The following is a 22,583-nucleotide window of genomic DNA, read 5'->3' on the forward strand; positions in this document are numbered from 1 at the left end:
TTATCTTGCCAGATGTGTATGCTGAGTTTCGAACTGTCATGTTTGTTTCCACTTTTGTATTTTGTGATATTGTATGAATATGGTAAAAGAGTATTTGTATATTTCTTGTGCCCGGTGAAGTATTATACAGGAATAAGGTATTACCTTACTGATATGCACTAATGTTAACTATGCACCTTCACATGATGCATAAACAAAAATGTGAGACTGAAATACACCGCATAATGGATTTGATTTTACATTCACTCAATATACACATTTTAACATATTAATTCAAATGTAAAAGTATTTTACACATAGAAACTTCGATTAACATCTGCACTTTATTTCTCCAAAAATATATAGACATTTAATGTACGATCTAAAAAAAATCAAATACAACGTGATCCACTGCAAATCGATGAAGCTCGGCTTAACCAACTACGTCACATCAGACAATCAATGTCAACTTTTTTTTAAAATACTCATTATCATCTTCATTAACATTACCTCTGTATTAAAACATACATGTAATTGAATACATGTACACTGTAGAGCACACTAGCAAAATTCACGAGGACTCTGACAATGCAATTGGGAAAATAACAGTTTTAACGATAACACCCCACTTCACTTTGTTTGAAAACGAACACCACACTTCATTTCTCTGGATTCAAAAAGCAGCGCAATTTGTCTCGTCTTCATCCCAAAAGGCACCGAAACTCTTTTTATCCATAGAAGCATTGGGCCATTCTGGATCCAAGAAAGCAAAGCACTTCTCCTTGTTCAAAAGCACCTTTCCATAAAATACAGTACACAACTTCTGTTTGTCCAAAAAGCATTCGCCGCCCACACAAAGTCACAAAGCCTTTTTCGTCTTTCTATTTAACAAAAAAATATAACATCCTTCGCCTTCTCTCTAAGTCCAAGACAATCAACTCCACCATGTTTGTTAGACTAATCTTGAGTTGTTTGTCACACGGCATTGCGGACAAGCTACCGAAGGAAGACACACCCTTTAGGAACAACTGCAACCTGTCCAGGAAAGTTCTACACGTCGAGTTCCTACTCAGAAAATGCCAAAATAAAGCTGCATTGGCTGACTGAAAAGGTATGTGTCTGTAACTGTGAACCATTAAACATATATGTACTGCATGTGTTGCGTAAACAGTTTGAATCTACGTTTCATTTACTGTGCGAAAGTTACTGTGGGAAAATTATTTATCGAAGGAAGGCTGGATATATCAGTGAGATATTCATGGCTGCTTTTAAAAAACGTTCAGAAATAGGTTAGTTCCGAAGAGGGTAACAGGGATACTGCATGCACCCTGGTTTTTACGTTTGGTTTTACTTTGGGTGACGTTTTACTCCGTGGACAAATTCTGCCAAACCAAAACAAGAGAATTCTAATTGACCATGACAATTTGCTAGGCCACAGTCCACTCATTTTTTTTTTCAATACATTTTCGCCAAATTTGTTGTTACTCCGTGAAGAAGGTCTGGACCTCCGGACGGAGTGTTGTGAGTAGCCATTTTCGTGTTCGCGCAGTAAAAACACTGGGTTCTCTTTGTGTAATCGGCACGCAATTTTATACGCCGTCTGCGGGCATGCCCGTGATGATGCTCGAATGTGTATTTTTGCCGTTGCTGTTTTCGCGGTCAATGTAATAATTCAAATGCATCCCTACAATTTTAAGGCAAATTGGGATGGTCCCAAAAAATCCGTTGTTTTGAATAGCGGGGGAAGTAAAAAGTTCAGGCAGATGTACGAAGGGTCAATAAGTGGTACCAGATGTTTTTCCCCCTGCTTAAAAGATGCTTAAGGTTTTTTGAAGATGTTCGCAGCCAAAACGCATTGTTCTGTACGTAGCATTTTTGTGTAAATGGGCATGTGGTGTACCATTATGTCCATGATGATGCACGTCTTTTTATTTCACCGTAGCAGTTTTGATATTGAAGTAAATGCATATTTTAGAAACATCCCTACTTTTACCATCCAGTGGAATAGGCCGTAGGTTTAGGTAGTTGTTTGGTAGCAGAGGTTTTGTAAGCAGATGTTAGGTGGCTGTTGTGCATAATGATGGCGAGTATCTTTTGGGATCGTGGTTTGCACCTACTGCAATACATTGTCAAATGAAAAATAAGTAGTAAATGAAAGATATTGTATTGAAAGCTGACTTTGTTTATCTATTTAGATTGTCATGTTGTTGATTTTATGTAGCCTGTGTTTACACTAGTAAGTCTGCAACTGTTTCCCTAAGGGGGCTGCAAACCTCTGGGCAGGTGGTCACCAGGAGCGTGATTTTTTAGTCAGGCTAGATTATTAGACCAGGGATTTAGTCATTTTTACGATACGTTGTTACCAGTTGTTAAGTGAGCACACACTGTTTACATACACTATTACTGTTCTCAGTCTGCAAAATATAAAACTTCACGGAGAATTGTCGCCTATGGACACTTGTTCTTGTTCTGGGCGAAGGTAATGAGTACACTGTAGAGCACACTAGCAAAATTCACGAGGACTCTGTTAATGTAATTGGGAAGATAGCAGTTTTGAAGATAACAACCCACTTCACTTTGTTTGAAAACGAACACTACACTTCATTTCTCTGGATCCAGAAAGCAGCGCAATTTGTCTCGTCTTCATCCCAAAAGGCACCGAAACTCTGAAGCATTGGGCCATTCTGAATCCAAGAAAGCAAAGCACTTCTCCTTGTTCAAAAGCACCTTTTCATAAAATACAGTACACAACTTCTGTTTGTCCCAAAAGCATTCGCCGCCCACACAAAGTCACAAAGCCTTTTTTTGTCTTTCTATTTAACAAAAAAAAAATAATAATAATAACATCCTTCGCCTTCTCTCTTAGTCCAAGACAATAAACTCCACCATGTTTGCTAGACTAATCTTGGGTTGTTTGTCACACGGCATTGCGGAAAAGCTACCGAAGGAAGACACACCCTTCAGGAACAACAGCAACCTGTCCAGGAAAACTCTACACGTCGAGTTCCTCCTCAGAAAATGCCAAATAAAGCTGCATTGGCTGACTGAAAAGGTATGTGTCTGTAACTGTGAACCATTAAATAAATGTGAACTGCATGTGTTGCGTAAATAGTTTGAATCTGAGGGAAATACGAGATACTGAGCGAAAGTTACTGTGGAACTAGAAAGGCCAATATTTGCTTTGGAGCAAATACAGCGATGGGTTCACCACATTTTACGACATGGCAGGGAAAGAATGAGAAACACAAGGGAAAACAATGATTTACATTGATATAACTATAATATGAAGTAACATACAACTAAAACAACAGTTGGATAGCTATTCCCTACTTTATTGGTTAGGATTTTTAATTGCATAATGCAAACTGTTGATTTTCAAAATAAAAAAAAAACGTTCATGCCCCGCATTCCAATGCTGGAGCAGAAAAGCTTGAAATACCTACTAAAACACTTGAATAAAGACATATACTGTCAGTATGGAAATGCTCTGTGCAGGTGTTATTAACAATCACATAAACTATGAAGCCATACATTGAACAAGCTATACATATAATATGATTATCATAACCTTTATTTTTAAAATCATGCCAGTGAGCTAATTGCATGTACAGAGTGAAAGAAAGTAAAGTAAAGCAGTAGAATTTCTGTACTAGCTATGATAGTACTTCATATGATTCGTCCTCATCGTCATTATTCAATGTGGTCTATCTCTTGCTACTAGTGACTGGTAATACCTCTGTAGATTCTTCACACTGGCAGAGTACCGTACTCATTCTCTCTTGTCAGCTCAATACTTTTGTGACAACATCAAAGTGATTTTAGTTTGTATGTTGGAAAAATACAAAAGACTAACATTCTAAGTTATTGACATTCTTGAGTAAGAACAATCAGTTTTTGAATGTTAAAAGCAAAACAACGAAAATAAAAAAAAATGTTGAAATTGTTAAAATGCAGAATTGTTAAAATCGTTAAAACTGATAAAATTGTTAAAAATTATAAAATTGTTAAAAATGTTAAATTGCTAAAAATATTTATGTCCGATGCACTGGGGTTCGAACTTGCAATGCCTGGGATTGCCGCCTTGCGCGTTTCCAACCGAGCTAACTCGGTGCGATACACATCACTCACTGCATTGTATGTCATAAAAAGTAAACAGCATGGCGGTATCGATCGCCTCAAGCCACCAAGACTTTCAACTATTAACTACGGGGTTTCCTTCTTTATCAGGTTTGCTTTTGAACCACCTTGATGTTACTTAACTATCAACCCGGCTAGCAGAAGCCGCCGGCTCCTTTGATATTACAGCCGCTCCCTGTCCAATCTTGTTTACACGCCGGGCGCAGGTCATTGACCTCCAACTTGCGTTGTTCCAACAGAGAAGAGCAAAATGTCTGGCTCCCGCAGAACGTACCGCACTCTCCCGCTGGACGTACCGCACTCTCCCGCAGAACGTATCGCACTCTCCCGGAGGACGTCCCGCACTCTCCCGAGGGAATCCCGCACAGCGTCCTGCACTCTCCCGCAGAACGTCCCTCGAAAATTGATGCGTATTTCGTGGCCTGTGCTGTACCTACCAAAACACTTGAGTTCATACTGTCAAAATGGAATGGCTTTGAACAGGTGTTAATTGAGTTAATCCAATCAAATCCAACAGCCAATCAGCAAGAAGAAAAGATTAGGCTGCGTCAGGTTCATGCTTGCATGCCCATATATGGGCATGCCGCCGAATTTCTTTCTTATTACGTCACGCGCGTACGCCCCCGCACAGTACTTTCCTATGGGGACCGCTAAAAAAGCAAATAAAACGATTGTAAAAGCTTGTATCACAAAAATTTAAAAAACGCCTAGGGGTATTTGCCCACTGTACCTCCATACCAAATTTCAGGACCTTAGGCCCTAAAATGAAGAAGCTGAATCCATTTAAAGAAATGGCAGGAGGAGAAGAAGAAGGAGGAGAATCATGAGAAAAAGCAATATGGTTTCACCACTTTGTGGTGAACCCATAAAAATTATTTATCGAAGGAAGGCTGGATATATCAGTGAGATATTCATGGCTGCTCAAAACGTTAAGAAATAGGTTAGTTCCGATGAGGGTAACAGGGATACTGCATGCGCCCTGGTTTTTACGTTTGGTTTTACTTTGGGTAACGTTTTACTCCGTGGGCAAATTCTGTCAAACCAAAACAAGAGAATTCTAATTGACCATGACAATTTGCTAGGCCACAGTCCACTCTTTTTTTTTTAATACATTTTCGCCAAATTTGTTGTTACTCCGTGAAGAAAGTCTGGACCTCCGGACGGAGTGTTGTGAGTAGCCGTTTTTTCGTGTTCGCAGAAAAAACACTGGGTTCTCTTTGTGTAATCGGCATGCAATTTTATACGCCGTCTGCGGGCATGACCGTGATGATACACAGATTTGTATTTTTGCCGTTGCTGTTTTCGCGGTCAATGTAATATTTCAAATGCATCCCTACAATTTTAAGGCAAATTGGGATGGTCCAGAAAAATCCGTTGTTTTGAATAGCGGGGGAAGTAAAAAGTTCAGGCAGATGTACGAAGGGTCAATAAGTGGTACCAGATGTTTTCCCCCCTGCTTAAAAGATGCTTAAGGTTTTTGGAAGATGTTCGCAGTCTAAACGCATTGTTCTGTACGTCGCATTTTCGTGTAAATGGGCATGTGGTGTACCATTATGTCCATGATGATGCACGTCTTTTTATTTCACTGTAGCAGTTTTGATATTGAAGTAAATGAATATTTTAGAAACATCCCTACTTTTACAATCCAGTGGAATAGGCCGTAGGTTTAGGTAGTTGTTTGGTAGCAGAGGTTCTCTAAGCAGATGTTAGGTGGCTGGTGGCGAGTATCTTTTGGGATCGTGGTTTGCACCTACTGCGATACATTGTCAAATGAAAAATAAGTAGTAAATGAAAGATATTGTTATGAAAGCTGACTTTGTTCATCTATTTCAATTGTCATGTTGTTGATTTTATGTAGCCTGTGTTTACACTAGTAAGTCTGCAACTGTTTCCCTAAGGGGGCGGCAAACCTCTGGGCAGGTGGCCACCAGGAGCGTGATTTTTTAGTCAGGCTATATTATTAGACCAGGGATTTAGTCATTTTTACGATACGTTGTTACCAGTTGTTAAGTGAGCACACACTGTTTACATACACTATTACTGTTCTCAGTCTGCAAAATATAAAACTTCACAGAGAATTATCGCCTCCGGACACTTGTTCTTGTTCTGGGCGAAGGTAATGAGTACACTGTAGAGCACACTAGCAAAATTCACGAGGACGCTGTCAATGTAATTGGGAAGATAACAGTTTTGAAGATAACACCCCACTTCACTTTGAAAACGAACACCACACTTCATTTCTCTGGATACAAAAAGCAGCGCAATTTATCTCGTCTTTATTCCAAAAGGCACCGAAACTCTTTTTATCCATAGAAGCATTGGGCCATTCTGAATCCAAGAAAGCAAAGCACTTGTTCAAAAGCACATTTTCATAAGATACAGTACACAACTTCTGTTTGTCCCAAAAGTATTCGCCGCCCACACAAAGTCACAAAGCCTTTTTTCGTCTTTCTATTTAACAAAAAAATATAACATCCTTCGCCTTCTCTCTAAGTCCAAGACAATCAACTCCACCATGTTTGTCAGACTAATCTTGAGTTGTTTGTCACACGGCATTGCGGAAAAGCTACCGAAGGAAGACACACCCTTCAGGAACAACAGCAACCTGTCCAGGAAAACTCTACACGTCGAGTTCCTCCTCAGAAAATGCCAAATAAAGCTGCATTGGCTGACTGAAAAGGTATGTGTCTGTAACTGTGTACCATTAAACTTCTATGTACTATATGCGTAAACAGTTTGAATCTACGTTTCATTCTCAGAGCGAATGTTACTGTGGATGAGTTATTTTTAGAAGGAAGGCTGGACAGCAGTAAGATACATGTATATGTATGCCTGGCTACCAGAAAACGTTAGAGTTAGGTTACTGCCAAAGAAGGTAACAGGGACATTGTACCCTGGTTGTTATTTAGGTAACGTTTTCTCCATGGACAAATTATGTTAAACCAAAACAAGTACGTTTTAATTGACCATGGCAATTTGCCTGGCCACAGTCCACTCAAAATTGTCTTTTTACATTTTCGCCAAAGTTGTTGTCACTATGGTTTTCCTCTCACAAGGTTTCACACAATCAGAACATAAAACAACGATCACATCTTATTTGTCAGCATTTTTGTATAATATATTCAGTACAGAGTAGAGCCACAGTGTGGCCGTGTGACGTAACGGCAGAGTGTTTGTCTCGGAAAAATATTAAGAGGTCCTGAGTTCGAACCCTGCGATAAAACCGATCTGGTGCCTTGAGAAATGCACTTTACACGTCTTTCCTCAATTTACTTGGGTCGCCTGTCGCTAGGTATTGAGGCTGTCTTGAAATGTGTTCGCAGCTAAAAGCCATGTTTATCTCCGTTGAATTTTCTGTACTTGGTCATGTGGTGTGCCATTATGTTCGTGATGATGCACTTTTTTTTACCGTATCAGTTTTCATATTGCAGTTTTCAAATGCATATTTCAAACACACCCCTATAATGGCGTGGAAATGTTCTCCAATGGGTGGCCTGTTGCAATTAAATCGCTGATCGAGAGGGTACCGTTTACTTCACCTTCCCGTTCCCAATATAAACATAATAAAGCTTTACAGGGAATTGTCGCCTATGTCTATTATAGTTTGTGATATTTCAATGTGGACTCCAGTAAACTAGCGACTTGTTACTATGGAGATTCAAATAAACCAAGCCAAAACTAAACCTACATGTACATCAGTAAACAAGGATGCGAGAGCCCACACAGGATATTCCAAAATATTTTTCTCCTATTTTTTTCTGGTCACTCTAAATTAATATTCTATGGATTGGAATTTTGGTTTAATGAATTTAGCTAGAGGATCACACAAAAAGCCACGAGAGTAAAATTGGGGTATACGTACATTTTGTAAGGTTTCCGACCGGAGTTTCCTTTCGTATTCGATGATTGACACCCACAGCCCGACGGTCTGTCATTTCTGTGATAAACGCAGGTCGGAATTTTTCACTCTTCCGGTTAAAACGGCGTGCTGGGCCGCTTTTTAATACACTTGATTGATATTTGTGCGCCCAATTTATTTTGGGGTAAAATAAGGCCTATCAAAGTACATTCTAAGTGAGGGGTCTTTTTCTTTGTTATTTTTGACCATGGCTGCATGGCAAAAAAACGAATGTTCCCAGAGTAACGGCTTAGTACACGAAGTTCCTAATGTTTTCGAAATTTAGATTAAATTGATGCACTACGTTTACCGCTATCTTCTATGGCCCAAACACACCCACGACGCATATAGAACGCACCATCCCGGGGATCAGACGAAAAGGCTACATAACCATCCGCATAGACTAATACCAGGAAGTCTTCGCTAAACCACCAACATTAAGCCTTTAAGGCTACAACTAACTGACTTTTCAGAAAATATAAAGATATGTACACAGAGTTTAGTGATATCGTGCCCAAAACATACGAAACAAAGCCACGTTTCCGCCGATTTACTGCGCACTTACTTAGACTCTGGTCAGATTTAACCTCCGACCCGGAACCTTAAACAAAGATTTTCTTCCAAGACCCTGTACGCCTGAGGATTTTCTTCTATAAAATTCCAGTCATACATCTTTGAATTACTTTAAATTGAGGTGTAATATATGGAGTTTATACGGCATTACTGATGGGCTTTTTGTTCTATTCAATTTAGGTGGCCATGAAATGCACCATGAGGGGAAAGCTGCGACACATGCTGATCTTCCTTCTCATCATATTGAAGGAACCCAACATGCTAGAGGCTGACTGCAGCTGTGAACCATCCTCACGTTGCATCAGTTTAGTAAACAAGGGCATCACCAGTATCCCTCAGAACCTCCCCAAATCCACATCTAAGTTGGAATTAGGGGTTAACCGTATTACATCTGTAACGCAGTCTGAGCTGTCACGGTATAGGGATTTGTGTATGCTGAGCCTTCACAACAACCCGCTAACAATAATTCTGCCTAATACGTTTGCAAATCTACCAAAGCTAGAAATGTTAAAGATATTTTCGACCAAGATAAGAATGATTCTACCCGGTGCATTTGCAAACGTTCCCAGCTTGCATTGCTTGGAACTGGTGCAAAACGAGATAACCAAGATTGAAAGGGGTACATTTGCAAATCTACCCTGGCTAGACACTTTGAAACTGTACAGAAATCAGATAACAATGATTCAGCCTGGTTCATTTGAAAACCTTCACAAGCTACAATATTTACACCTGGGTGTCAACCAGATGACAATGATTCAGGAGGGTACGTTTGCAAACCTACCCCAGCTAAAAGATTTACTGCTACCGAACAACCAGATAGCAAAGATCCACCCTAATTCATTTACAAATCTACCCCTACTACAAGATTTGCATCTGGAAAACAATCAAATAACAATAATAGAGGCTGGTACTTTTGCAAACCTACTCCGACTACAACAATTGTACCTGAATAACAACAAGATAACAAAGACAGAGCCTGGCTCATTTGCAAACCTACCCAATGTGCATTGTATAAATCTGGCGGGTAGCCAAATAAAAATAATCCAGCCTGGTTTATTTAAAGACCTACCCAAGCTAGAACGTTTATTCATGAGCCACAACCAGATAACAATGTTAAAGCCCCGTTTATTTTCAAACTTACCCCAGTTACAAGAGTTACAGCTGAACAACAATCAGATTATAACGGTTCCGCCTGGGACTTTTTCAAACATACCTCGGCTGAAACATCTATATCTGCACGACAACAAGATAGCAATGATTCAGACTGGCACATTTGCAAATTTACCTCAGCTACAATCTTTACACCTAAAAGATAACCAGATAACTGCCATCAACTCTGGTGCATTTGCAGATGTGCCCCTATTCCGATGTTTGGATCTTCGGAACAATAAGATGTCGACCATTCCCCTGTCAGCCTTTAGCTTGTTCATAAATATAATAAGCATGGAACTGACTGGGAACCCCTGGTATTGTGACTGTAGGATGGCTGCCGTTAGGTTTAATCCTGCATTTAAAGACCAGGTAATATGTGCCCAACCCGCCAACGTTCACGGACAGAGACTTACAGATGTCAATCTCAATGAATTGAAATGTGAACAGCCAACCACATCCACATTGACCTCTGATATCCTAGTAGCCACTCAGAGCTCTCACTATCACTGGTACTTTAAGTTAAATACTGTCCCATCAGCAAGCACTAGAGGAAAAACAAGAGCAACAATAACTTTACCTCCTGCTACTACCACTTCAGACAAACCAGAATCTGCCACCAGATCCCACTTATTTGTTCTCATTGCCTCTCTCTGTGGTTCAGTAGCTGGTATTGTCCTAATGGGCACCATCATTCTATTTTTCTGGTATAAATTAAAGACTAGGAATCCTCCGGTGGGGCCGAATCTTAATGTTGGTAATAGCAACAGAAGCAGTACAGTTTCCGTGATGAACAGCGGTGTTCAGGCAGGTCAGGTACAGTCTGAGTGTAACCAAGTACTAGCTACCTTTAAGCCAAATTCTGTGCATGCAAATGTTAGTACTACACAAGAGGACCCAGTGTCTACAGAAGTGGCTAGTGACCATGATGAGACCGGGCAGGGTCACCCTCAGACAAACAATGAATCCAACACGATCACCACAGCTACTGTAATGACCAGTGGTCACGATCAGATAGGACAAGATCAGTCTCAGGCTAGCACTCAATCTCTGAAAGTTGAAAATCTATTGCATAGCGAGACGCCGACACCAAAAGACAAAACTACTTCAGAAATGGCCAGTTGTAATGATCAGAACCAACAGGTCCATTCTCATGCAATCACTGAATCCGTTACAAACACTACAGATACAGGAATGATAAGTAGTCATGATCAGACAGGGCAGGTCCAGTCTCAGGCCATCGATGATTCAATTACAGACAGTACAGGAATTGCAATGACCAGTGGTGATGACCAGAAAGAGCAGATCCAGTTTTCGGCCAATGTATCTTATGACCTAGGGCCGACTGCCTCACAGATAAATCATCTGTATGTTAATGTGGAAACACCATGAATAAATCCGCATTTCTACATACAGAAATGATACTGTTTGGTGCCAAAAGTGAAAAAAGAGACCCATGCTTAATAGCATGTAAGTATCATTATAAGATCCCTTAAACATTATCAAAGGCGATTCCCATATTAATACGGAGCCGGCGGTAACTCTGAAAGATGGCACCCAGGTTACCAAAGCTCCAGGACCCAAGAACTCAGTACATACGTGCAGTGCTTTATCATAAATGTGCCATGTGCCAGCTTGTCGTATACGTCGCTATGCACTACCGCAAATTCACAATACCAGCTTTGTATTCCTATGCTTTTATTCGCTCGCGCGCACTAGTTTGGGGGTCAGAGGATGTCATCCATAGTCGGTGTGGCCTTAGTAAAAGAACTTAAAAACTTCGAGAATTTGCAACAAAATCTTCAGTCCTAAGACTGTTTTATCTTTGGACGCTCAACGTTCTTGTTTATGCATGATACCACATTATAGGAACACAATGGCCCAGAGAAATTCTTAAAATGCTTCAACAGTAGCAATAGTTTTTAAGATATATCCTTCATATTAACATAAGGACAGCATGGGCCAGGGTAATCGATTTTCCTAGTGCTCAGAATTTTTTTTCAAAGAAAACATAACGTCAAGAGAAAAAAAAATGGCTTGGAGCAAAACTTTACTATTATAATATTTAGTATTAATATTTTAATATTTAGTCCATGAAACTGTCTTAGAATACAGATTTCCCCCATACATTAAATGTAGTAAGCTGCCAATTTCATTCTGCATCTTGCTTTCCCTCAAGTTTTGGTACAAAAATGTGAATCTTTAATATATTAAGTTAAACATATTATCAGATTACACTGACTATTTGATTATGGCATTTTCCATCTTCAATATTTTCGGCATTGATAATTAAAAAGGCCAATTGCTGATAATATATGAAAGAATACAAAACAATACGATTTTTTTTTCTTAACGTCCGAGGTATTAGGTCTAAATTGTGGTAGCGCGATGCTCTGTTGGGATACTTTAGAGGGTATATCAGGAGTTTGTCCTGGATTTAATGTGTTTTAAGACTTTTGTGCTTAATGGGTATTTTATTGTATACTGCAATATAGTATGCATTTATGACTTACTACGATAAGTGTCAGAAAATAGCATCCCCTCTAAAATTTAGGATCCCTTGAAGCTCATATATGGTTTGTAAGTATCATGGATTTTCCTTTTTCAACATGTAGCGTTACATATCTAAGAGGACCTTGAAGCTATGTAACATTGTAACAGTTTACCCGTGTCCTAAAATCATGTCGTCGGAGGCCTATAATCTAGGAAAACTGAAACAGGTCAATATATGAACCTCTCTTGTTTTTTTTGTAGCAGATGTTGGATTTTACGAACCAAAATTTAAGGTGAATATCAAACGGCCTTATTAATCATAATACCCACTCTAGAACAGGAATCGCGTGTTTTATTATTCTGTTTAAAGTATACACCATCTAAGTTTAAAATTTTAGCAGCAAAGTGTATAATGTTATTCACTACGGTAAAAACCAACTAATTAACGTTGTGTTTACAAATAGGCTGCATTTGAAATACAGCAAAAAAAGCTGCAGCTTTTGTAGCATTGTACGAGATTGCGCTTAGAGCAGGATACTAGCCTTATACATATAACTATATCAGATTCTATAACTGTTATTATTACTTGGTATGAAGTAATGGTGTACTCCAATATGTCATTGTATTGTTATTACAATTAATTTATTTTATTATTTTCTAAATATTCCTTAAAATTTATAATCATCATTATTATTATTATTATTAGTTGTTGTAGTAGTAGTATTTGCATTAGTATTATATTCTATTATTATTATTAGTAGTAGTAGTAGTATTTGTATTATTGAAGAAATACCAGTGGTATGTGTAATCTTTTTTTTAAGTCTTCTTGTGTATAATTGTAAAAAAACAAAGAACCTTAAATGTCTCCTTGGACTTGAGGACTATTATGTCTTGTACTCTTGTAGAGTTTTACCAGTGCATGATTTTTTTCTGTCAATCCAAATAAGGTCAAGTTTTGAAGCATCAACGTGAGGTTGCCTGATATTTACTTCAAATGCCTCTGTGGTATTAGACATAATTGAAAGCGTGTGTATAAAAGAAGTAGCAGTTTATACGGTCTATGACTAAATGTGTGCCTAAATTAAGACAAGATTGTAAGGCATACTATGATAGATCTTAGGAGGGAAACATGTGCCAAATGTCAGATTTTTGGTCTTGCAAGACTGAATTTGAAACAAACGCAAAGTTTAAAACTACAATAGTTCAGGCTTTTGCAATTAGACACATAATTGTTACCATGCAAAGTTTGACATGTTATATGTTACATTATTATACAAGACAAATGCATAATGGCTATTATTGATTTGCCATAAAATGGTTTACGTTGGGATTCTGTACATCAGTAAAATATGGAATGGATGGATGGATATGAATTAACATTTGGAACCCTTCATTAGCCATGCGGCTACTGATTATCTTTTGGATTTCTGTTAGGCAGCAGGGAGAAGGTTGAGTAATAGATGTAAATGCCTCCCTGGTTGTAAAGTGTCTGTGACTATTAAAAGATATAGAACAGCTTTGTACGTTTCTGTCTATTTTCTTCAGCTCCATATGGCAGCTCTTTTTAAACGATACTAGGACTCAAACAATTTTCTCAGATCTAGTTTGAAAAAATAAATAGTTTTACTGCTACGTTAAGAAGTTTCTTTGATTTAAGCCATCGACAAAAGATAGGATATTTTACTTTCAAATCCACTTTTCTCCTAGATCCTCTTGATTTTACAAGAAAAACCACAGAAACAGCACACTTCTCGTCTTTCAAAAAAGTACGGCACTGCTCTTGAACCGACAAGCACTTCACATATCCCTTCTTGAAAATAGGCATTTGGCTCTCTTTGTCCAAGAAGGCACCGTTCAGACAATTAACTCCGCCATGTGTACACGACTAATCTTTGATTGCTTGTCACACGGCATTACTGATCAGATACTGACACAATTACAGCTGCTGCAATGAATGTGTTTTCCAGAGAACAAACATTAAAGCTAAATTTCCTGTGTAGACAATATGTCACCTCAGAATCAGGGTGTAAATCTTTTATTAGATGCGAAGGTTAGAAATTGTGCTGTTTATGAGATGTTGGCAAGGGTAGATTGCTGACGTCAGATAACACAGAACACTCGCTCAGTCAGTGACACTCACTCACGTACTCATCACTCTCTCACTCATCACGCACTCACTCACTCACGGACACTATCGATCTCGCTTGGAATCTTACCACGACATACATTGCTCAAGGTGATTGATTTAGGTTTATTCCACTGCAAGCTTTTTAATAATTAATGTAGGTCGTCTGTGGTTAAACACAGCCTCTGTTCCCATGAATCGAATTCCAAAATCAGAAAAAAAGAAAGTTTTAATACATTTTGTTGTTATATCTTTTTTCAATTTTTAAATTCAAAACAGATATAACATAAAAATGTATTAAAACATAAAATATACTTTTGTTGTTATATCTGTTTTGAATTTTTAAATTCAAAACAGATATAGTTTTTAAATTCAAAACAGATATAACAACAAAATGTATTAAAACGTAAAATATATCTGTAACAAGTGTATTTGTGACACAGTTTAATTTGATTACATTAAACATAACAGGCTCTCCAGATTGATAATACCATTCAGGCAGACCACTGCTGTTGTTTATTGTTAATGTTATCAAGCCTTCGAAATCCTCTCTCCTCACATCACTAGTGCTACACTGCACATCACCGTCCATTACACATACAACTTTTATGGTTAGGTCAGGCTTCAACAGGATATTCTATCATATAAACAGATACGACTAGGTCTGCATTTTTGGCCACATGATATACTTTCTTTAAATCCTTGGGAAGTCATACATCACTTCTAATAAAATGTGCAAGTAGTGTGGCATCACCTAGCGGAATCTATGAGAACGACATTAGGTAAGAGTCGTTGTCTTTTGTTTCCAAGTCACCATTTTCTCTCTCGTCCATTTGTCTATAATATAAATGGATTACAATTGTCTGACTATACACCGGGTATACAGTGCTATATACTAATTACTATTTTCTAATACACCATCTTCTAATTTTGGTGAAATTTGAGATAGTAACATTAATAAGGCAACATTACAATCACGATACTTTCTTGGTTGTAAAAAAAATATAGATAAAATGAAAAGATGTGTCTTAGTTGAAAAGCTACCCTTTACAAACCACTGTTACTAATTTCATAACGATCTGTAATCATAATCAACATTGCATAACGCTTAACGTCTTCCACAATATTAAAAATAAAGCTAGAGCTGATTTATCTTATTATCGTTGCTTGCTATTTTATCTCTAGTAAACACATGTTTTAACCAACAAACCTTAAAGCGGAATAGCGAACATTTAAGTATAGGGCAGCTGCATCTTATAACTTGTTAAATAATTGTGAACTAAACTCATGACCCCTGACCACATGGTCTGATTTATCTTTCGACTGGAATGACACGGACTATGATCATGCCTTATGATTTTGACTATTTGTTTTGCTTGACATGCTTTGTTTGTTATGACCGATTACTTGTACCCTTTGTTTTTATTATTTGATATCTCTATGTTTGGGTTATTTGATTGTCTATGTCCTTTGTAACTTGTTCTGTTGGGCTACATTGGAAATCTGTTGTCCTAAACTGAAGGTACCACCCTACTGTTTTTTTTTTTATTCACATGGATTTTTGAGCATTGGATAGGAAGCACTTGTTGTGCTTATGTAAATCCGCTGCTCATAAAACATAATACAAATGTAAACATAAAGATGACATAAAGTATAACATAAACATAAAATGAAAGTGGCTGGCGCACCAATACCTATAGCATAACATGAATGAGATTGGTCAAATCTTCCAGAGTGGTGGATATAGTTAAACACAATATCAAAGTTTTGAAGATAAATGAATAAATGAATAGATAAAAGATAGAAATAACATCATGAAAGTATTTTATAGGCGATTGTAAAATTGTGTCTTCTCGTTTCCTCGGAGGCTTTCAACACAGCTTAACATTTTTTCAGCGGTGGTGACCGCTTGGCCCGTCATCTATTTACAACGGGCTCCTGTAAATGAATCAAAGAACTCTTCTCCGTAGTCTGAATGGTATGTTTGGCAATGTTGGAGTGACTACAGTTCGGTTCTGTTTGTATGTAAAATATCCTAACAAGAAGTTAGATCTTATTGATATTCGTTAATATGTAAGTAGCTGTTGTAAAAGATGTCAGGTTTAAAATGTGCCGCCTGTTTTTCGACGAAATTGCATTGGGATTTTTTGTTGCATTTTTATTGTACGTGTTCACAAAAACATCTAAATGATATTTTCTTGCGAGTAAAGGTTATGGAAACACAGCTTAGGTAAGATAATAGTTATCCTGGCATGTCCCTACGTTGCTGCAATTGGATGTGAAGATTACTTGTGTTTAACATTACCCCAGAAGCTGTGAATGGTTGTTAATGGTATCTAATTTTAGTGGCAGCAAAATTAAGCTTCGATCATGGACCTTCTATAGCCTATTTAAGGTATTGTAGTATAGCTGTTGGTTTTATTATATACGGATAGCTGTTTGGCAAATATCATAGGTCAAACGATGCTCTGCTTTTTAATTACCTTAATCGACCTGGCAGACGAAGGAATGGTAAACTTGGTGATATGTACTGATCCATTCTCCCGTTCTCTGCGCTGCAAAAAGGACGTAATTATTCACATTCGGAATATATGGTTGATTGGGAGCCCATGCGTTGTACTTGCCAAGCGCAGAACCATCAACCCACTTAAACTCTCTTTCTTCATGCTGATAGCGCAGGCCAATCCAGTACAGTATACGGCGTATCTCCCCTTGTACATGTAAGCGGAACAAAAATTTATTTGTCTCAGCGTCTTTGGGCATGGCAAGTGTGCCGCCATCCTTGCGACAGATCTCAGTCGCATTGCTAAAGGTTTCATATGCCCCGAAGATCTTGTAGCAGGATCCTTTCCACTGTGTGTAACTTTCAGAACATGAGACTAGAAAAAAAAAAGTTTTACATCAATATAGCTGGTACAAAACGCCAATTTATCGAACACCAATCTATTAGTAAGCAAACAGGATTCAGTGATGTAAAGTACCTCCCTTTCAGAATTGTAATATCCATTTACTTTATCTTTACCTTCACAAGAATATCATGTTTGTATATCGCCTGTATGTATGCATGTATGTTTGCATAGCACGATATTACCTCAAGAAATTAAGGAGGCGTTGATGAAATCAACTAGCGTTTGAAATGTTTAAATGTTTGGTTTTCTTTCCAATACCCACGATCATAATAATAATCATTCTTGAATACTCATTTCACCTGAGAAAAGTGAAGAAAGTCGTATAAAGTGCATTTTCCAAGGGCACAAGATCGGTGCACTTGGCAGGATTAGAACCCCTGACTTCTTGGTTCTGAGCAAAATGATCTGCCGTTGAGCCATACGACCCCACTGACACATGTCTACTAGGTAGACATGCCTACTTACCATTAAGTGACTTAGGTCCTTCGAATGTTTGAGAATGTCCAGGTGGTCCAGTGGGGCAGAATGAGCTTCTTGGTTGACCAGGTGGTCCAGGGGGACCTGTCTTGCCAGTGGGTCCAGGAGGCCAGGCAGGCCCATGACGAACTGGCCCTATGGGCCCTGTTTTTCCTGGAGAACCAGGGAGCCCAGCTGGTCCAATGGCTCCTTTTTCTCCGGGAGGTCCAGGGGGGCCCATCGCTCCCTTTTGTCCGGGAGATCCATGAGGCCTAGCAGACACTGATGAAAACAAAAAGACAGACTTTCAAAAAAGCACAATTGTTCATTCAAAGCTACTAAAGCTTAATGAATACCTTTAGAATGACTGTAACTGCTTTTTACTGAGAAAATAAGATGTGCAAACACACTAACAATTCAACGTAGTTTCAATCAACAAACAAGTTTTCTACAAAAGCACTTACGTCGTTCAGTCCTTTTGTTAAGTTTGGTTATCTCTGCAGACAACCTGGCAATCTCCTTAGAATGACTTCTGACTTGAACTATATTAAAGAAGACGTGATAGATTTCAGACTTCTGGGAAGTACATATTCAATGTGTATTGGACTTCTGAATGAGACTGTGTGAAGTAATTCAATTACGTATCAATCAATCAATCAATCAATCAATCAATCAATCAACCGCAGGCACCAGTAGAAATGCATAGCGGCTGCAGACATGTACCTCCAGGATGTATTGTACAATTGGGTATTGTACCACTTTTTTTTAAATTCCTCCACACCCCTACGGCCTACCTCTTCCTACCTACTTCCACCAGCATGTGCGGTGTTTACCTACAGATTTGGCAGACTCACCCATACAAGCAAAGCAATTTTGAGACAGACACGCCCCCTCATCCTATCCTCCTAAAAAAATTATTCCAACCCGTACCGTAAAGGACGTGTTTTTCACGTCGTGTGAACAGATATTCGGTGTTGCGAAGGTTATTATATCAAATAAACCATAAACTATTCCAAATCCCGAAAGTTGAGAAAAAAGGAATGCATATTGTTACGACATGCCGAGATACATGTAGATGTCCAAAGATATTTAGCATGAGAGAAATTAAATTTACACATAGAAAGTGGCGTACCTGCTAAATACGGCAAAATGATTATAACTACCAGGCTGACCAGCAGGCCAGCGGTTTGCCACAGCGTCTTGCGGAGTCTGCGAGATCTCTTCTTCTTCCTGGCGTCCGCATTGTTGCTTGCACTTGCATCTGTTTTAACATCCGGTGTAAAATGTATATCAGAAATTTCTCTCTGCTGATTGTTATGTATGGTAATAAAAAAAAGGAAGAGAGAGAAGAGGGAGAAGGAAATAGACATGCCGTATTGTAAGGTCGCTAAACTGAAAATATAGGTTGCATCACATAAAAACAACATCGGTGCATTCGTTAAACCAAAAGAAATTATCAAAAACTTTTAACTTAAAAGTTAGTACAACCTTTTATAACTTAGAATACAACGGTCAATGCGTTAAACAGGTTAATCTGATTATGATGATGATTCTATGTGATTATCATAATGATATCGATCATATATTGTCGTCCCACAGAATCAAAAGACAAACAAGCAGTCATAGGTGACAACCCTTAGTGTTTTATTTTCTGCAGATTGAGAACAGTATCTTCCTGAGCATACCCACTTGCACGCAGCCTGTTACGTCCCTGCAAGTATTCCGAGTTCGCACGCTACTCGCGCGGCTATCACCCAACGGCCGGGCGAAAACAATTCAATATTATAGGGATGTTCCTTAAATAGGCATTTACTTCGATATCAAAACTGCTTCGGTGAAAATTTTGAAAAAATCGTGCATCATCACGGAAATAATGGCACAGCACTTGCCCATTTACACAGAAATACTCCGTACAAAACAATGCGTTTTTGCTGCGAACATCTTAAAAGTACCTTATACATGGAGACGAAACATATCGTACTACTTATCGACCCCTCCCCATGTCTTACTAAAGGAAACAACCCCGCCCCTCCGCTATTCCAAACAACGGTTTTTTCTGGACCATTCCAATTTGCCTCATAATTGTAGGGATGCATCTGAAATATTACATTGACCGCGAAAACAGCTACGGCAAAAATACAAATTCATGCATCATCACGGGCATGCCCGCAGACGGCGTATAAAATCCCATGCCGATTAAACTAAGAGAACCCCGTGTTCTAAACGACTACCCACAATACTCCTTTCTTCGGTCATGACCTCCTTCATGCCATCAAGACCAAACTAATAAATACCCTGACAGAGTAATTTTACGACAATCAACAAACAAACCAGTAAGTACATGCGATTTTTTTTTTAATTATTACCTCCAGGGAAGGAGATATTCTTCCGCGGAAGGGTATTGTAAGAGTTAATGTTTTTCATGTTCGCAGCTGTTTTTCGCGGTTGGGTGGACGGATTTTTTTTTGACTCGGTATACGTTTTGCTATTGGGCTGCAGATGATGCACGTTTTTTTGTTTTTTATTGTATATGTGTTTCTGGGAGTGAAAATGAAAAATTTTGCGGCCCACGCGGCCCACGGACACCTCTCTTTTGTCTGAAAATGACTGTACGGGATTGAATTGGCTGTTGTTTAGGTGTTATCGGTTGGTTCCATTTTCTCCAGGCGTCTGACAAAGGGGTATTTGATTTCGATATATTCTTTGTTTAAAATTTTTCGCTAAAACGCTGTTTTCCATGACTGCATAGCCAGATTTAGTAAAATATATGCACAGTTCAACAAGCCTTTGGGGAAAATATATATTTCTTTGCGGATTAATGGTGTCTTTTTTACATAATTTTGCGCTCAATGCATCACCCGGAAGTGTGTTGGGGGGCATGGTATGTTTCCATATATGCAAATATAGTCATAAATATATGCAAATACTAACATTTGCATACGTGTGTACATTATTACAACTTCTTGTAAACTCTTGTATAGCGTGAGTTTGACGTATTTCACCGATCAAAACAAAACAAAAACTCCCGCTGAAGGGAAATTCCTTGCTGTGCCCGCTTTTAGCCGTATGGATCACTAAATCTAACCCATGGAATTTTATAACACCATTAAAAATACATAACATATAAAAATATACAATAAAAAGTCCGTATAAAGGTATAAAATCTAATATTTTACTTATTTATTTTTTTGTAATAAAGGAACATAAAAGCCATCCTATGAAATGAGACATTTACCTGCTCTGGTGCCGTACATAAGGTTTGGTATATTTGCAGCCGCGTCCGCAAGTGACCTCCAATCTGTCTGAGGCTGCTGTGTGGGCGTTTCGCCTGAGTTGTATTTATTCATTAAAATTAGGTGGATACATATTGGTCAGGAACATGTAAACAAGATCGTTAGAAACAGCAAAACTATGTACTAGTATTAGTTAAGGCTTTGTAAACGACACAACTCTTTCAACACACCCATTTACTCAATCAACCAGCAAAGTAACTCATCGTCCATCAATACATACAAACATATGAACATAACAAACGAGTAGATTGCAAATTTTATACTTTCTTTTTCCCTGCGCTTAGAGTAATTAGTTTCGGATGGGTAAGACGGATGTCATCGATAGGTAGGATCAATTTGAAAAAAGGGTTCTTAAAATGGATATATATATATATAAATATGTACATCTATCTGTTTCTGTCTGTATGTTGACATGTAATGGGCACAAACCCTGATTTTACTAACAGCGGGTCACAGTGTTTATAAACATATATTTCAGCGCTGTAAATTACTCTACTTCTGAAAAAACACTACCTTATCTCGAGGAAAATTGTACTGTTATGCAAACATCCAAACAAGTAGCATGCCACAATTTCTATACTACAGTATAAATCATTTTACACACACACATACATATGTATATATATATATGTGTGTGTGTGTGTGTGTGTGTGTGTGTGTGTGTGTGTGTGTGTGTGTGTGTGTGTGTGAACATGAAGAACTGTCTTTCGTTCCAAAACAAAAACCAGGTAAAATTTGGTACCTGCAGTATCAGAAGTCTGGGATTGCTGCTGCCCTCCCGGCATGATTCCACTTTTCGGGCTTCTGGGCAGCAAAAACACGTCCTAAACCAGCCAAATATTCACCCGACTCAATTCCGAGCCCTGAAACTAAAAAAAAAACACATTAAATCTCAAATGGGCTACAAACACCACACTTTGAACAGTCCAGACAAATCATGTTAACATAACGATATGTTTTATTGATACAAGCTTTGAAAATAATCTAATTATTTCTTATTCTTTATATTGCATACATTAATGTATGGAGAAAAACTGCTCAATTTGAAACATTAAAATAATAGTCATCGTTCATACATGTGACAAGTTTTAAGAAAACAATACTAAGCATGAAATATTCTTTTTTACACCACAATGTTATACAATAATAATATGTTTATTTTTATTTATTTATTTATTCAAGCTTTGCCACAAGTGGAAGGGAAGGAAGAAACAGGTGGAGACCACCTTTACAGGCTCCCTCCCCAAAGACATAAATGACATTGCAATCAATCATAGTTAAAACTAATTAAACATATTGCACAACATCGTAAGTAGACAATAATAACAATATATATAATTGCACAATTTCATAATAGCTAGATCTCTGCACATGTACATCCGGCCGTGGAAGTGCCCCATGTCTACCGTGGCCTTATTGCCAGACATGTGGCACACCGACAAGCAGACGTCCACGTGCAGAGATTGTCAGTAACAAAATAGATCATTAAATCTCTTGGTCAGCGATTTGACAAGACCCCGTTTGATGTTAAAAGACTCGGACTGCCCCGAAGCGACAGCCCCCATGTCCCG

At 38.3% G+C, this 22,583-nt stretch overlaps 1 protein-coding gene across 1 annotated transcript; it reads right to left on the reverse strand.

The window, feature by feature from the left end:
- Positions 1 to 17,720: 17,720 nt before the first annotated feature.
- LOC109462527 (collagen alpha-1(I) chain-like) lies at positions 17,721 to 21,797 on the reverse strand. The gene is made up of 3 exons (XM_019759079.1): positions 21,755 to 21,797; positions 20,955 to 21,047; positions 17,721 to 18,001 (listed from the first exon to the last, which is right to left on the reverse strand). The coding sequence occupies exons 1-3, from the start codon at positions 21,795 to 21,797 to the stop codon at positions 17,721 to 17,723; spliced, it is 417 nt and encodes a 138-aa protein (XP_019614638.1).
- Positions 21,798 to 22,583: the final 786 nt, after the last annotated feature.

The sequence above is a fragment of the Branchiostoma belcheri genome, unplaced genomic scaffold, assembly GCF_001625305.1.
Source record: "Branchiostoma belcheri isolate BF01 breed outbred unplaced genomic scaffold, Haploidv18h27 scaffold118, whole genome shotgun sequence".
Classification (NCBI taxonomy): Eukaryota; Metazoa; Chordata; class Leptocardii; order Amphioxiformes; family Branchiostomatidae; genus Branchiostoma; species Branchiostoma belcheri.

What these genes read in the sequence shown, in the direction of transcription:
- LOC109462527 (XM_019759079.1), bottom strand. Translation starts at nt 21,797, where the DNA reads ATGCCGGGAGGGCAGCAGCAATCCCAGACTTCTGATACTGCAG. An exon ending in CCAGACTTCTGATACTGCAG is followed by an intron (nt 21,048 to 21,754) that starts GTACCAAATTTT and finishes AATACAACTCAG; the next exon opens with GCGAAACGCCCACACAGCAG. An exon ending in TATGTACGGCACCAGAGCAG is followed by an intron (nt 18,002 to 20,954) that starts GTAAATGTCTCA and finishes TGTTTTCATCAG; the next exon opens with TGTCTGCTAGGCCTCATGGA.